Here is a 17552-nt window from a genome sequence, read left to right as displayed (position 1 = left end):
CTCGTGGCAGATTAATGCTAGTGAACATCCATGGAGATGCCTTCTGGAACCATCATTTGTGCTAGTTCAAGACTCTGTGCTGGCACACCCCAGATGCTGGTTACCTTGAGCCAGTGGCCTTCTCTGCACCAGGGCTCACTTGCCTGTTGTGTAAATAAAGTTTTATTAGCAGACAGCCACACTCCTTTCTGCATCATCTTTAATTGACACCTTGCTACCTTCAAGGGCTGTAATTGTGATACAAACCAGCTGTCCTTTAGGTGATTATCTGTATGATATGCCAGCAGCATCCTAGGGAGCGGTGGGGAGCCTGATGCAACACAAGGGGAGTGACACTCGGGCATGTGATTTCTGCCAGCCCAAGGAAAGCCTTTGTGAAGCAGCTGTGGTCCAGATGTGCCAACATCTGGCTTTCCTCTCAGGTACACTGGTATTTCCTGGCTAATTAGATGTAGATACATGCTATATCCAATTCACATTGTGTTGTTTGTTTGTTTGTTTGTTTATTGGTAATGTACAGCGAACTGTCAGAGACTGGAAAATTCCCTCAGGTGACTATGTTCTTGGAATGTGTTAAAAGGAGAGACCCAGAGCCTAGCCCAGGCCTTTCTCCCATCTTCCTCGCTCAGCCAAGAAGGTTGGACTCCAGTGTGAGTGAAGAGTGGCCTCTGTAGTGAGTGTTTTGAGCCAATATAGCTCTGTGAGTCTGGGCATCTGACTCAACTGTCAATGTGCAACTGGACAAAGGTCATACAAAGATCTTACATATTTTTAGTCACATTCTAGATGTACTGTGCTTTAAACTTCCTGGTGAGTAACAACACTGAAGGACAGGTTGATTTGTCTGGGAGAAGAAATCTATATTTTTTAAAAAATGGCCAAGAATGTTCTTTCTGGTATTCTTATCAGTTGATTCAGGTCTCAAAGGATGTTGAAACCATCTTCATTTTTTTTCCCCTCAGCTCAGAACAAGAAAAAAAAATGGTTTCTGAAGTGTGGTCCAATATGGTCTTGATCCCACATTGCTAAGGCTCCTTCAGCACAGGCATCTGGCCATAATGACCTGGGTGTTAATATATTTTCTTCTTCTCTCAGCCCTCAGGCTTGGATGATAGGAGAGGCAGCCGTCCACGGTCCATGGTGCGGTCCTTTACCATGCCATCATCCTCCCGGCCACTGTCAGTGGCATCCGTCTCTTCTTTCTCCTCTGACAGCACCCCTTCCAGGCCAGGCTCTGATGGGTGAGTAGGTTCAGCAGCTGGGAATCCAGGTAGGGAAGGCTGGGCACCTCATGGGGTGCCATCCGTACCCTGGAATTACTTAGGAGACCTGGACATGCTGTTTTGAAAACTTAGAGTTTCCAAGACACTGTGGTACCCAATATCATAATGTGGTTACTGTGAAACACCTTGCTCTGCGTAGCATTGCCAGAAAGGTGTCTACCAAACCTTAAACGCTAGTGAGCACTTCATTATCAATGTGTTTCAACTCCTCCAGGATCCTACTATGCCAACAGCCAGAGACAGGCTTATATCATTAGATAACTCGTGTGTGTGTGTGTGTGTGTGTGTGTGTGTGTGTGTGTAAGAGAGAGAGCGCACAAAATTGTTTATTTCTAACAAGCTTTGTTACTTTTAGAAATTATTTATTTTTATTTTATATATACAAGTGTTTACCCCCTCTCATATATGTGTGTGTGTGTGTGTGTGTGTGTGTGTGTGTGTGTGTGTGTGTGTCCCACATGCATGCCTGGTACCCATAGAGGCCAGAAGAGGGCATCACATCCCCTGGAACTGGAGTTACAGATGGCTAAGGCACCATGTGAGTGTACCCCCCCCAAACAATGTACACACCAGGTCCTCTGCAAGAACAGCACATGCTCTTCACTGCTGAGCCCTCTCTCCAATCCCAGATTTGTTACTTTTTAAAGAGAAATTCTGTTTAAGTTAAATACTTATGAGAAAAACTTCCTTTCTTCTACTTTATTTGGCTTCTCTCAGAAAAAGGGGTAAATATCATCCGAACTACCTTTAAGAGTGGGCAAGGTGTCTTAGTGGATAAAGGCACTTGCTGCCAAGTCTGATCCCTGAGAGCCATATGTGCAAAGAAAGAACTAATTCTAGCAAATTGTCCTCTACTGCACACACATACACGACAGGTAAATACATGATAAAAGTTATGGAAGAAAAGCACTGTTAGGTATGTAAGCATTCATACATTCACACTGCTGTACACTCTCCTAGAACTCTTACTTCATACAAAGCTGAACCTCACACCGTTAAACCTTGTATCCCTCTCCTTTAGACCCCCATCAACAGCCACTATACTTTCTGGCACTGAGTTTACCCAGTCTAGCACACATAATGTCCTTCAAGGCCATCTTGGAGAGCCCCGAATAAAAACTAAAAGCGGACATGAGCCTGCTAGTCTACAAGCTAATTCCAGAACCCTCAGTATGGTTTGAACATTAGGTCAGACGGTTGCAAATACCACCTTGATATTCCTATTTTCTTGTTTTATGTGACAAACCATGTAAAATCTCTTCTTATGCAAAAAGAGAAATATTCACATACATTTTACACATCAGAGAAGAACTTGTGAGCATTTAGTTTTGTACAGTGGTGAGTTTATCCTAGCCCTTTCTGTTGACAGTTCATCACTATCAAACATGAAGACTCCTGGTCCTTGTATACAGGCACAGCCTACCAGAGAATATCAGGGACCCCTCAGTTCTAAATGCCTTTTCTTGCCAGCAATTGGTGCACCTGATGGAGAGCTGAAAAGTCTACCCATGTTCTTTCCTTAACAGTAATTTTTACCAGTGTCTGGTATTTAGGCCAACCCCATATGGAAATTCTCCATTTCGAGGTGTTTAAATCATCTGTGCCTGTCACTTAGAACAAGATCGCTAGAGAAATTTAATGCAGCTTCCCTTCAAGAGAATCCCCAGGCTAGTTAGGAAAAGGGTTTTATATTCCTGAAAATGCAGGGGTTAGGAGAAAATTGATGGAGAGGTTTTAGATGGAGTGGTGTGTTACAGTCAGCTTACCCAGAAGGCGTTTGTTCAACCTTTAGCTGGAAAGTGTCTCTATTAGAGCCCAGAGTTGTGTTCATTCTTGGGTTGCCATGCTTTGCTGTCTGATTAATACAGACAAAATGAGGCTTAATCTCAAATGGTACAGGTTACATGCAGAATAAAGTTCATCCTGACTACAGTGGTCCCTCCTAAGGCAAAGAAGTATACCTGTTTCTCTTTTGTTCCTTGAATACTCACCCAAGACAGACTGCAGAGTTCTCCTCCTAGGGTCCAAAGGGGACCATAAATTTGCCTTTTGCCTATATAAATTGTCTCAAGTTCAGAAAAACATGGACTAAAATGATGACATTTTTTATTGTTGCTTCTAATATTTTAGATATAATACTTCATGTGTCATCATGGTGATTTGACACAAATATATAAATAAATATATATTTAATAATATTTTACATATAGGTGATATATAAGTATAGATGATAGATAGATAGATAGATAGATAGATAGACAGATAGATAGACAGATAGATGGACAGATAGATGGACAGATGGATGGATAGATCAGAATGCCTTTATTTTAGTTACTTTTGTCTCGCTGTGATAAAATACCCTGACAAAAAAGTAACAAGGAAGGTAGGATTAGGTTAGCTCACAGTTCTGGAAGGATAGAGGTCAACATGGACAGGAAGGTGTGACAACAGGCTGGAAAGGCATGAGAGCAGCAGCAGGAGGCCGATCACATTGCACTCGGAAAGCAGAGGGGAGGTTTGGGGAGAGAGAGAAACAGAGACAGAGAGAGCAAAGAGTAGGAAATGAACTATGAACCATCAAAGCCTGTCCCAACGGCATACTTCCTCCTAAAGATTCCATAACCTCTGCAAACAGCACCACCTACTGGGGACCAAGTGTTTAAATCCACGAGTCTATGAGGGATATTTCTCATTCAGACTGCCAAACCTTCATGATCAAAGTCAAGAGTTGATGTGTATATCACCCGTCATTTTTAATGCTTTTATTATGGGAATTTTTCTGGCATGCCAAGTGTGAGCTAAATACTATCATGGGATGTCTTACCCCAGAAGCCAACTTGCACATTATAAACTACCTTCCCAGTTTTTTCCCACCTGTATCCCCCCTAGTCCCTACTTCATCTTTATTCTGTAACAAGTCTTAAGCATCATATCTTGTTACCTGTTGATACCTCCGTGTGAGTTTCTAAATGATGATGAGTCCCCTTTAGAAAACATATCTGTATACTTTACCATCATGTAAGATAATTGGCATCAATTTCTAATCTTGATGACATTGGTATCAGTTTCTCATTTTATATGCATGTTTTTATTTTATTGTTATTTGTATCGTGTGTGTGTGTGTGTGTGTGTGTACATGCATGCATACAGGCATACACATGCTATTGCAGGCATGTAGCAGTCAGAGGAGCACCTCCCGTTTGACTTCACCTTCCACCTTGTTTGAGATAGAGTTTCTTTTTGTTGTTGAGCACCAAGTGTAGCAGCCTAGCTGCCCCTGCACTTCTAGGTATTCTCTGCCCTCACCTCACTGTTGGAGTGCTAGGGTTACGGATGGGCAGAATCACAACCATCCCCACAGGGGTGTTGTGGATTTGAGCTCAGGTCCTCACATCTGCACACAAGCGGTCCACACCACACTCTCCCTGGCCTTACTGCACACTTTTTAAAGTTTGTTTGAAGCTAAACTGAATGAAGTCCTTACCTTACCCTTGGTTGGAACTATCTCCTTAAGTCTTGCAGTCCATTTTTTAAAAACTGTCATTGTCCTTGTAATTTGTTGAAAAATCCAGATTGCTTACCTTTCTGTGTCTGCACTGAGTGGATGGTATTGATTTTGTGCCCTGCGATGTGGATGGTGTCTGACGTGTGTCTGTCCTCCCTATTATCAGCATATTGGGAGTTGAATCTAGAGGTCTGCTGTAATTCAGGTTTGATTTGGAGCCAGCTAACCTTATAGGTGACGATGGGTCCTTCCCTTCAGGGGCAGGTCAGAGCTGATTTTCTCTCTTGGTGATGTTAGTGGCCATTAGTAATCAATGTTCGGATTCAACACCATTACAGTTTAAATTGCGTGTACACCTCATCAAGGAACCCCATCACACAGTTCTGTTAGACTGGGAGAGACGACATGTGCATAACATGGTTCTCACACTCTGTGGTCTTTATCTCCAGTAGATATCCTACATGCATTTGTGGGAGGGCGGTGCATGTGTTCATGCATGCATCTTGACTGCGTGCTCATGTCCAAGTGCAGTATGTTCACATGGAGGCTGAAGGACCTGATCAAGTGTTACTGCTACGGGTCCAGCTACCTTGGTAGTTTTTTAGACAAGGTCTCTTATTTTGGCCTTTAACTCACTAATTTAGCTAAGCTAGCTGGCCAGCAAACCTAGAAGAAGCAAGCACCCACTGCCACATTTGGCTTTTCCATGACAGTTCTGAGGATCAGGCTCCGGTTCTTGTGCTTATATAGTAAGCACTTAACCAAAGGAACCACTTCTCTAGCCTGGTGCTTTGCAAGGATACAAACATCATTCCTGACGTGTCACAATCCATCTAAAGACCCCTGCTGCCTCTCTCTTTGAATCATTCCTTTCTGGTAGAAGTCTGTGGTTACCAGAGAGCCTGGTGCGTGGTGCCTGACTTTTACATATCTCTGCTTGGGTAAAGAGCAATAGCTGTCCTGTTAAGACATTGACTTAGATACCTATTTCTTTTAGATTTGCTTTAGAGCCTCTGCTGCCGAAGAAGATGCACTCCAGGTCCCAAGACAAGCTAGACAAGGACGATCCAGATAAAGAGAAGAAGGACAAGAAGAAGGAGAAAAGGAACAGCAAACACCAAGAGATATTTGATAAGGAATTCAAGCCTGCTGACAGCTCCCTGCAGCAGTCTGAGGCTGTGATCCTTTCCGAAACGGTAATTTAGCTGGAGACCGGAGGAGCTCTGCAGGGGTGCCTGGGACCCACCTAGGGTCTGCATCTAACCGAGAGGGCTGTCCGCTGGATTTTATTGAAATTTTGCAAAATATAGCAACTTAAAAGCCCAAGGTCTTCTCATCTCTGACCTCAAATAACCCAACAGTCAGAGACACAGAGCTGTACTGTCTTTTCTCTGAGGGCGCATGCTGTCTTGGCCTTTATCCTCTATCAGAGGGGCTGGATAGGTCAGTCCCCTGCAGGGCCCTCATGTGTCTAGGTTCCTTATAGCTCTGTTGGACTTGGTGCCCTCATGTCCTAGCATCTCAGAGAACAGAAGCATACAGCTTTCACAGACTGTACTCACTCATGGATAGCAACTGTTTTCTTCCTGACTGACATCCATAAGTCGTAGTCACTGCCTGAGGGTTAGAATCTGCTCAGGTTCTGGCTGGTGAGATGACTCCATTCTTGATGCTCTCAGTTTGATCCCTTGAATCCACATGATAGAAGAAAACTGACTCCCACAAGTTACCCCGTGACCTCCACACATATGCCATGACATGTGTGGATACATACAAACATAGGCATGCATGCATATATAAATTAATAAAGTAAATGTAAGCATGTTATCATCCCATGTTGAGTCTGGAGCCTAGGCCTCCAAGAAGCACACCACGATGTTTAAGGTCTACATGTAGAAATGAGGCAGAAAGTGTTTCAGAGGGACAGACAAATACATCAGTGTCCAGAGTGACATAATCTCAGAGCCACTTCCCCTAGACATGGATAGCACTTGACTGGTAAGTGGCCAAAACATACATCCTGGGCAGATCTCCATTTTGGCTGTTTCACCAAAATGCTGATCGAAGTACACTTTTTTTTTAACTTATTTCACATCTGATCACAGTCCCCCTCCCTCCTCTCTTCCCAATCCCACCACCCTTACAAATCCCTCCTTCCATTGGAGGCATACTTCCTTATCATCATCATCATCATCATCACCATCATCATCATCATCATTCCATTCGTTTACATCTCAAATGATATCCCGCTTCTTAGCTGCCCCTCCACAAACTCCCCATCTTACATCTACTCTCTTCCTCTTCCCCTTTGCCTCCATGGGGGTACTCCCCTACCTACCCACCCACCCTCTCCCACCTCACCACTCCAGGGTCCCCTTACACTGGGGCATCAAACCTCTACAGGACCAAGGGCCTCCCTTCCCATTGATGTCAGACAAGTCCGTCCTCTGTTACATATGTATCTGGAGCCATGGATCCCTCACCGTACACTCCTTGGCTGGTGGTCTAGTCCCTGGGAGCACTGGGTGGTCCAACCAGCCAATACTGTTCTTCCTATGGGGTTGCAATCCCCCTTTGCTCCTCCAGTCCTTCCACCAGCTCCCCCACTGGGGTCCCCTAGCTCAGTCTGATGGTTGGCTCCAAGCATCCACATCTGCATTGGTCGGTTGCTGGCTGGACCTCCCAAAGAACAGCCACACCAGGTTCCTGTCAGCAAGTACCTCTTAGCAACAGCAACAGTGTCAGGGTTTGGTGTCTGCAGTCAGAATGGATCCCCTGGTGGGGAGATGCCCAGATGGCCCTTCCTTCAGTCTCTGCTCCATTTTTTGTTCCTGTCTTTCCTTTGGACAGGAATATTTCTGAGTTAAAAACTTTTGAGATGGGTGAGTGGCCCCATCCCTCAACTGGGGACCAGGAAGCACACTTCTTAACAAGCCATTCTAAAACATGTCAGGGAGAACGTCCCAGCACCAATAACTATCATATATATGCTACTTGCTCAACTTAAGGTGGAAGTCTGATGTAGGTGCGAGAGCCATGGCATGGCTCAAGAAAGTTATTGCCTCTCTGGCTTATAGACAAGTGCTCTCACTCGAGCTGGGCTCTGATGCCTCTGTGCAGACACTGGTAGTGGCCAAGGGCATCGGGCCCAGGAAGCACTGGTCGAGGCTGACATTAAATACCTGGGCACTGGACCTCAGGCTGTACATGATCAACCACTCTGCATTTTCTGCCCACTATTTCTGTAAGCTGGGCTTCCAGACACCCTCACAAGCTGAGGTCTCCTCTCAGGGCACACACAGCATCCTAACTAATTGGCTCAGCCTCCTTCTTTGACATATTTACTCAGGGTCAGGCACTTTGCGGTCCTGCAGACATTTTTATTTAAGCTCTGTTTTAAGATATTGAAACTGGGCCTGGGAAACATAGAGCCAAGTAGCAGAGAAGACCACAGTTGAACTGTGTAAGGACAAATCCAAGGACAGAGCTGAGCCAATGCAGGACAGTTTCTGTCCTTCCCAATGATGACCATGTCTCTGGGACAACACCTGCTGATGACAGGGCCAGGTGCAACACCATATGGGGGCCTCTCAGATCACAGGAACTACACAAAGTCAGAGCACAGAGCCCTGACTTTGCCATCATTAGATACCCGGGGTTCACAATGACCAGGGCTGCAACAGCAGAGTCCTATCCACTGGTCAGGTGTGATGCAACCACAGTGCAAGTTGAGACTTCCTCCAGGCACAGGTATTGGTGTGGTCCCCTGGGCAGGAGTCATACTGGAAAGCAACTACATGTTCCATGATGACTCTAGCACCCCCTAGTGTTCTCAGGACTCTGATGCTGCTTATGTTCCCAGCCCTCCATAGACCTACAGGGGTAAACTGCTCTCTCCAGCTTCCTCAAGGTTTCCCTCCTCCCTTTTAGGCTGGGCTCAGCTTTCTTCTTGATTTACATCATTAACAATTTCCTGACCTTTAGCTGAGCCTCTCCAAGCTAGGCCTTCAGGCTCCCATTTGCTTTTCCTTAGGAAATCTTCCTGAAGCCTTGTGTTAGGAACTTGGAAGTGAGAGACTCTCCTGACAACCCTAGTCTCTTTCACTGACCCCTGTGCACATATTCCTGAGAGAGCCAGGCTTGGAGCCAGTCCTGACTTCACCCAGCAAGGCTCTGGGGATTCTCTGTTTCCACAGAGAAAGGGCAGTACTTGGGAATGGCACCCACGCCATCTACACAGAATGGTTTTGATCTGTAAGCTGTGGCTGCATGCTGCTCACATATCCAGAGGTCCTCTTCCCTGCCCAGGACCTCGCCTCTACTTCTGACTTCAGTAGCTCCAGTCTGGGCTGGCTTTGTGGGTCTCTTCTAATGTAGATACAATAACCCACTGGCTCTTGCCGTTCCCACCCCTGTAAAACCACCCCAGCCTACCCACCCTTCCCCAGGATTAAGCTGAAACACCAGGGCCAGGCCCTCTGGGAGACAGCCTCTTCTGCTCTTCCACTAAGTTAATAACGTTTCTGAATAATCCTACCTCAGAATATTTTGTAATTGCTGGTGCTCCCTGATGTGTAAGATCAGAGAGCAAGCTGTAAGAAATATACAAATTAAATTTACTGATGTTACAAACAGGGGAAAGAGCTCAGGTGGAGAAAAGTCAAGAACACCCTAAAGCCCAAGGCCAGCAGGAAGAGGAGAGAAAAGGAACTCCTGTCAGAAATAACAGCTCAGAGGAGAAACCAAACAAGGAAAAGGGGATCTTGTCCTTCTGCTGGGGCTCCAGACTTCTGTCCCCTTCTTGATCCTTTGTGGGCATACTTGGGTGCTCTCACTAACTACACAGTTAGCTCACAGCTGCACTCCTCCCCTTTTGCATTGTGGTCAAGTAGCTTACAAAGGACTTGGGCCGTAGCTTGGTGGTTAGAATACTTGCCTAGCAGGCATGAGGCCTTGGGTTCAATCCCCAACAACTCATAAATCCCATGTGGTAGCACACACTTGTAACTCCAGCATTCAGGATGTGGAGATAATCAGGATCAGGAGTTCAAGGTCACCCTTAGGTACATAGTTCTAGGCTATGTTCTAGGCTAGCCTTCTCCCAAAGGCTGAGTTGAAGATTCAAGTGAAGTTCTGTATAAGTGGGGACAGACTGCCAGAACAGAGTACTGTACTCTCTGTGAGCAACTCAGATAACAGAAAATTGTTCCCTACCAATTCTAGAAGGTACAGGTCCAAAATCAAGGCATAGATGGGGTTGCCCCTGCTAAGGTAGTGAGAGATTAAGTTTCACGCCTCCCTGGCTTCTGGGTTGGTTAGCCATCTTTGATGTCCTTTGACTTGCAGCAGGGATATCCCAGGTCTGCTTTTGTCTTTCTATGACATTCTCTCTGTTTGCATCTGTCCAACCTCCCTTAGTTTATAAGGTCTTGTTGGATTCATGCTTACATCATCTTAACTTGGCCCTTTGTAAAACCCCTACATCCAGATGGGCTTGTGGAATACTGGAGTTAGGGCTTTAGCACAGGAGTTTGGGGAAGACACAACCAGTCCATATAGACCTTAACTTTGTTCTTTCTGTCCCTCAACATAGATAAGTCCCCTGCGGCCCCAAAGACCCAAGAGCCAGGTGATCAATGTCATTGGAAGTGAAAGGCGTTTCTCTGTGTCTCCAGCGTCACCGTCCTCCCAGCAGACACCCCCTCCAGTCACACCAAGAGCCAAGCTCAGCTTCAGCATTCAGCCCAGTAAGTGGAACTTAAGATGTTACTCCTTAAGATCCCCCTGACTGTGGCCCTTTATTCAGAACCAGCAGCAGACTGAAAGTTAGAGGGGCATGTGCCATCTGGAGAAGTCACCTCAGGTTGAGGTGGAAAATCTAGACTTCAAGCATCTCATGCAGAAACTCATCCTCAGTGCCAGAGCTCAGCACATATAATCTGCAGGACCCAACCCAGGAGCAGAGCCTCTGCCTCAAAAGGAGCCTTGAGAGTCACAGGATACCAGTGTGTTTAGGGGCCTTGGGGCTCTGTGTCTAGTGGGAGGAACAGTGAAAGAGTCATTGCTTAATGCATAGAAATGTCCACTAGGGATGACAGATGGCACAGCACTGTCAGCCCGTAACCACCTTGGGCTCACACACTGTAGGAGGATGAAATGACAAGTGTTATATCACATCTGCTTAACCACAAAGACACAGGTACCCAACTCCTGCAGATCACTTCTCTCCCATCTCTACACCAAGGCTTCTACATTTACCACTGGACTACCCTGCCACTTCCCTATTATCAGACAACTAATTACTTTAAAAACTCCAAAAACAGACCCATCCATGAATGTGTCCATTTTTCGCTTTGGTTAAAATAAAACATCTTTTCCAAGAGCATCAACGAAGGCTAATGAAATTAGCCTACCTTTGTGATCTCCCCTCTGTTTACAAATGGCCACATTTATCTGTTTTAACAACCTGTGGCATATCGCTTTGGCTCTGGAAGGCAGCTGCCAGCCCCTACAATCATAGGATTGCCCTGGTGAGCTGACTGTGTGCCCCATCACCAGACTCTACCCAGTGAGCTCTCCCAGTAGCAACTGTAGCAGACTACAGCCTTTGTCACACCAACTATGTGGATTCCCCCAAGGAGAAGGAGGCTCACGGACAGTAGTATTTACACAGTGAGTTGATATGTTGCTTCAAGCTCTGGTACTCTGTTTCCTTTCTAGAACATTCCACCAGGAAAGAATCCCACTCTGTATTCTCTACTCCTCTTTGCCCTGTGCTGTGTTCTTTTGACAAGTGTTTCTGTAGAGTGGGAGACTTTTTGATCAATTTGTAACCGTTTCACCATTTTCCAGGTCTGGAGCTGAATGGGATGATGGGGATGGATATGGCCGATGTCCCACCCCCACTGCCCCTCAAAGGCAACATGGCAGATTATGGAAATGTGATGGAAAACCAGGATTTGATGGTCTCACCCACATCTCCACCTCCTCCTCCTCCCCCACATCGGGTAAGTGGGATCTAAAACCATAGGACTTTAGTTTCTGCCCACTGCCTTCCAAGTCCGGGGGCGGGGGGTGTTACCTTGGACCCGTGAGAGGAGAACTAAGGACTGAGGTGTGCATGCTCTGTGATTCTGCGTCAACCCCACCTCCCATACAGTGCTGCAGCCATTCCAGTTGCTGCCTTTGCTCTGAAGTTGTCCTGATGGATGCCGACCTTTGAGCTATTGATACTGCCAGCAGCTTTGGTGCCAAGAGGTCTATCTGACTGCGCTGAAGAGACGTACTGCCCCATAGGGGAAGCTGCCTTTGTTTCCCCCATCTTGGCTCTCTAGTTTCTCTGGGCAATGTTGTCCTCACACAGACAGGTCCCTGGTGGCCACAGGCACTTGCTGCCCAGAAAGTCCATAGCAAGAGTTCCACATTGGTACAGACTGCATACCCCACTGCCCTGTTTCAACAGCCCTCAAGTGCTACTCAAAGTCTTAGTTCAAGGTTCTGGCCTGGCTTCCTCCAGCAGTACTCATGAGCATCCAGTATGAACCCCTCTTCTGCACTGGTCCCCAGGCTGGTCCCCTCCAGACACTGATTAAAGTCATTAATCACACCTAATGCGCTCCCTGCTGAGCAGCCTCAGGCCTGCCTATCAATGCAAATGGTAGAAAGGCTCCTAAATGCCGCACTGCACTGGGTCCTCACAGTCAGGCATTGCTCCGAGATTGCTCCGAGGCTGTAGCCCTGGTCCATCCTCTTGTGATGCTCAAATGTGAGTAGAGAAGGTAAGCTCAGGAAGGAGGCACAAGTGTCATTTACTCAGTCACAGCAGTAATGTCCACTCCGAAGTCCCCATTCCCATGGCACACTTATTCATGGCCTTATAAAGTTAAATCCACTCAGATTAAACACCCAAGTCCGTGTTTGTACAGCTGGTCATACTTTTTGAGGCACAGCCTCCATAAAGTAATGATGTGGCCTCCAGAGCCCCCGAGAGCCCTGATGGTGTGAGATTTGCTGGTGGCTGCCACAAGGCATGGGGATTGTTTTTTTCTTCAGTCATAATAAAGGATCCTTCATGCCTTTTCTTTTTCTTTCTTGGGGAGGCATTTAACTGGGTGCTCTGCAAATCTCTTTTGTAAAAGCAGTCAGGGAGGGCTGGGGCGATGCTCGGTATGTAAAATGCTTGCCATGCAAGGAATAGGACCTGAGTCCAGTCCACCAGAACCCATGTAAAAGTGCCAGGCATGCTGGCAGGCCCCTGTCATCCTAGTACTGGGGAAGTACTAGGTCAGGAAGGTCGCTGAAGCTCACTGGTCAGTCATGCTAGACAAATTGGTGAACTCAGGTTCAGTGAAAGATGAGAGGGACTGAGGAGGATGCCTGAGGTTGACCTCTGGCTGCCACACACATGCCTCTACACATATATTCACAACAGCATGTGCTTAAACATATACAGACAGGCATGTGCACATGCAAAAGAAAGTCGTGAGGGAAGAGATTGCATATTAACTGTGTATCTGATTGTTCTTTAAAGGAAGCTAAACACACTACAGGGCTTTCTCTCTGACATGCAAGGGACAGGTGGCTCTTCTAAAGCCAAAATGTCTTTTGTGTAGGAAAAGGTCTCTCTAGAGATATCAGTGGGGAGCTGATCCGGAGAAGGGTGTGTTCTGTTAGGTTAGAAGGCTCAGGCAGCTACTGAAATGTAAATTTGACCTCTCCAGAAAAAAAAGGAGAGCCAGAGAGCCTGGGGTAGGAGAAACTCCACTTCCTCCTTAGGGTGTCACGGCCTATTTAGTTGATTATATCCATATTTTATTTGAAAAGCAGAAATATTCCCCAGGTCCTCCTATAATCTGAAAACTCTGAACTTTGGAAGTGTGATCAAGTCCATTTCTGTCACCCATCCATGCAGGGGTGACAGATCCAGCGTCCTAAGTTGTCAGTGCCGCTTGTGATTAAGTGAAGGACTGACATGCCCTAGCTGCGCTCCGGTTTATAAAGCGGGTGCAAATTCAATTAGATTAATTACTCGGCTCTCTTTACAATTTGTTTCTGGTTTAATTTGCAGCCTGAGCTCCAGTTTGGATGACAGGCCGGTGGTTAGTGTGTCGTAATTAGTTAAGGCATCTTCTCAGGTGCGTCCCTCTGCACAGGCCCTGAGAGCCCGTTTTTGGATAATGATCGTTCATCTGCTGCGGGAGGTGATCGATAGCCTCCTGTCACTCTCATCGATCGGCCTCAGGCTTGTCGGTGACTCTGTCTCTAGTTGTTGCCATTTTAAGCTGTCATTCATTTCAGAATGGCTCGTATGACCAGCCATGTGAGCTATCATTTTACTTAATGGTGATAAACCCAACATTCTCCTGCTTGGTATTAAGGACACCTCTGGCATCTAACACTGTTTTCTTCAGACTGTGTTGGTCCTGCCTGCAGGTACCCTCTGTTGGAGGTCACTGTCACCATAGATTTCACCTATAAACACACATACAATGGATGTTCTCGGGCCGTCAAATCAGTGTTTCTTTTCACAGTTCACAGCAACCTTAAAAGAGACTTACAAATGTACTCTTCACTTAGTGTGTGTTGGGGGGGGTTCTCTGTGTGTGTGTGTGTGTGTGCGTGTGTGTAGGCGAGGCACATATGGACATTTGTGTATCTGCACATGGGAGCTGGAGGTTTAACAATTTGGTGTCTTTTCTTAATCGCTCTCCATTTTATGTTTTTGAGAAAGATCTCCCAGTAAACCTGGATTTTGCTGACTGGGCTAGAGTAGCGGGCCAGCAACACCCAGGAATGTTCCTGTCCCTCAGGCAGGGATTATAGGCTTGTGCTATTGTGCCCAGTTTTTGACATCGGTTCTGGGGTTCTACATTCAGGTCCTTATGCTTGCGTGACAAGAACTTCAAAACTGAGCCAACTCCCAAGACCACCACTTCCCTCTGTAAAATGACTAGTGCTACCGATGCCCTTCTTCCTTCTGTATCTCAGCACTAGGGTAATGTATATTTACCTGTCTGTGAACCAGGAGGAAACTGGAGCAGGGAGTGAGAGAGCCCTATGTCATGGTTCTGCCTTTGAGAACTTCCCTCACGTTCAGCCACACCCCCAGCCTCTGCAGAGAGACTGTGACTCGGGTCCTTTCATCACACACATTGGCTCTTGAACATTCATTGAGATTTCTGCCTGTGGGTCCCACCTCCCCTAGTCCATCAGTTTTTGCATCTTCTCATTCAGCTTGCCCTTAGGTGCCTGGGCATCTCCTTTCAGTGTCTGTGATGGTCACGAGGGTCCCTAGAGCAGTAGGGCAGTGGCCCCTTGAGTCATTCACACGCAGCAGCTTTCTGAGGCTTCACAGCTGTATGTTCATTTTCTGGTTTGGAGGATATATTCCATTAGTTATTTTTCTAATCTCCATGATGCCCTGCTAAGAAGCCTGCCACAGCAGTGCCACTGGCTAGGGTCAAGGTGTTCAAACATTTACAATGAAACTGTACCCAGAACCCAAGGCACTTTTCTGCCTATGGACAAATCCACCCAGTCCCTTGCTTCTGTTAATAAAGTTTCCTTCACCCATAGTTATGGCCACAGCTTCTACTGGTCCAGGTTTTGGCGACTACCCAGCCTCAGCAAGAGCCATGCATGATCCACAAATTAGAGAATGTTACTTTCCAGAGAAATCTTGCTGACCAACCTGGACCGTCAGTTCAGAAGGCAAGGGAGAATCTCTCATCACACCCTAGAGAGCCTTTCCTTTGGACACAGATCCATTGCTAGGGTGATAACACCAGAATCTAAAACTACAAACATTGATGCTTCTCAGGGGAGAGCGCTCACCATGCACATAGATTCAGATGTCAGAAAACCACATGGCTGCAGGGCAACCCAGGGTCGAGTAGCTGACATACTGTCTCCAAGCCAGGCAGGGTGGAGCCAGGTCACAAGGAGGGGTCAGTTCCTATTCTAAGTGTTCAGATAGACTTCCGACTGCTATGCCGAGTAAGCCTCCAGCAAAGGAACAGGTGCTTCTCAGTGAGGACACCAGTAACATGATGGTTTCTTCATACTCCTGTTTCCTAGCAACAGCCACCTCCACTGCCCAGCAAAACACCACCTCCTCCCCCTCCGAAGACGACCCGAAAGCAGACCTCAGTGGACTCTGGGATCGTGCAGTGAATCCTGGGAGAAGGCTATCCTCCTGCTTCTCTTCTACATCTGCCGTGCCAGCCTGCCGATTACCTCCTCTGGGCCCTGGGATGCTTCACCTTAGTGTGATTGGCTTTTCTTGGAAAGGGATGTGTCCTAGCCATGGGACCAGAGGCCTGAAGTGTCTCAGAGCACAGTGGGAATGGAGCCAAGTCATACATAGTCTGGATTGTTTTGAAGTTGGGGACTCAGAGCATGTCAGCCTTCCCGGTAGCCTCAGTCTTGCCCTGAAACTCTTTCCTTTTGTGCCAAATGACTTGTATTTACTTGCAGAGAGCTTGGCCGATGTGAGTTAGTCAAGCAGGAAGAATGAGGCCAGCCCTCTATCCCTACTCCCCTATGAGAAGCTATGCAGCAACCTTGTAAGGATCCTCACGCTGCCTCTGCAGCCCAGACTCTAGCTCACCTACAGGGCTGACTGCTCAACCCTACCCTTGCTGTATCCACAGTGTGACTCGTGGGGTGGAGCGTCACTTCAGCTGACATCAAGCAGCTAACTGTACCCCTTCAGAGGAGATCTTGATTTCCCTTGGCATAATTTAATGTAGGGATATCTCTCAGTTACTAAAGGGATATTAATATATGGAGTAGAGACACCGTTATGGATACTGAAAAATGGAAAATGAATTTGAACATAGGAAGGTGAATTCTCATTCTTTTTCAAATATGAGCCCATATACCACCAGAGGTGGTTTTAATTGAGTGGCTTCTCTATGTACAGAATATGTGTATATACGGTGGTTCTCAGAGCTCCAGGGAGTATCTGTCACACTTGCTTACTCCAGCGGGCCTCTGAACACAAGTTCCAGTGTGTCCTCTTCATGTTTAACTGCTGGAAATATTTGTTTTCTAAATCCCACAAAATTGTTTTCCAGATTTCCAAGGTCCTGAAAATGTTGGTGGACAATGATTCTTTTGTTTAAAAAAAAAAACTAACTTTGTATAACCTAATATTTTATTTGATCATCTATATTTTTTTATTCACTCGATCATGATACTGTTTGTTCTAGGAGAGTTCAAAGTTAATCACTGACAAATGAAAAATAAATGTTATTTAAAAAGGACTCCTGATGACTGGCCTCTTTTAATCATTTCACATAAAATATAGATGCTGCTTTCTGAAAGAAAAAAACACACTTATATATGTACCTATCCATCTTCCTCAAATATAACTATGTGTGTATATGTGTGTGTATGCACTCATGCACTTGTATGCATGGGTGCACATGTCTGTGCATGGACATAGGGGTCAGTCGCTCTTCGGTTTGTGTTTTGAGGCAGAATCTCTCATGAACCTCAACCTTAGAGTGAGGCCAACGCCCCTGAAAAGCTATGCGGTGACCAGGTAAGGATTAAGCTAGACTGGCTGGCCAGCAAGCCTCCACCTGTCCCTACCTCCCCACAACCGGAATTATAAGTGCCTATCACTGCCCTCCAGCTTTTTTTATATGGGTCTTAGGGCTAAGTTCAGGTCCTTGTGGTTTTGTGGCAAACACTTCCCCAACTGAGCCATCTCTTCAGCCCTTAGACATAATTATTCTTTAATTTTTAAAAAGTGTTTT

The 17552-nt window shown here is 46.2% G+C and overlaps 1 protein-coding gene across 1 annotated transcript in view; it reads left to right on the top strand.

The window, feature by feature from the left end:
• Positions 1–17054, top strand: part of Dock1 (dedicator of cytokinesis 1) — a 508897-nt gene extending 491843 nt beyond the window's left edge. Inside the window, exons 48-52 of the mRNA XM_028772526.1 lie at positions 1096–1241; positions 5786–5984; positions 10382–10535; positions 11641–11795; positions 15865–17054. Of these exons, the coding sequence (XP_028628359.1) occupies positions 1096–1241; positions 5786–5984; positions 10382–10535; positions 11641–11795; positions 15865–15960 (750 nt within the window). The 3' untranslated portion in view covers positions 15961–17054. The remainder of the gene's footprint in view (positions 1–1095; positions 1242–5785; positions 5985–10381; positions 10536–11640; positions 11796–15864) is intronic.
• Positions 17055–17552: the final 498 nt, after the last annotated feature.

The sequence above is a fragment of the Grammomys surdaster genome, unplaced genomic scaffold (assembly GCF_004785775.1).
Source record: "Grammomys surdaster isolate TR1022 unplaced genomic scaffold, NIH_TR_1.0 214, whole genome shotgun sequence".
NCBI classification, from domain to species: domain Eukaryota; kingdom Metazoa; phylum Chordata; class Mammalia; order Rodentia; family Muridae; genus Grammomys; species Grammomys surdaster.
Note: the sequence above shows the minus strand (reverse complement) of the source record. Positions and strands in the feature narration are given on the sequence as shown.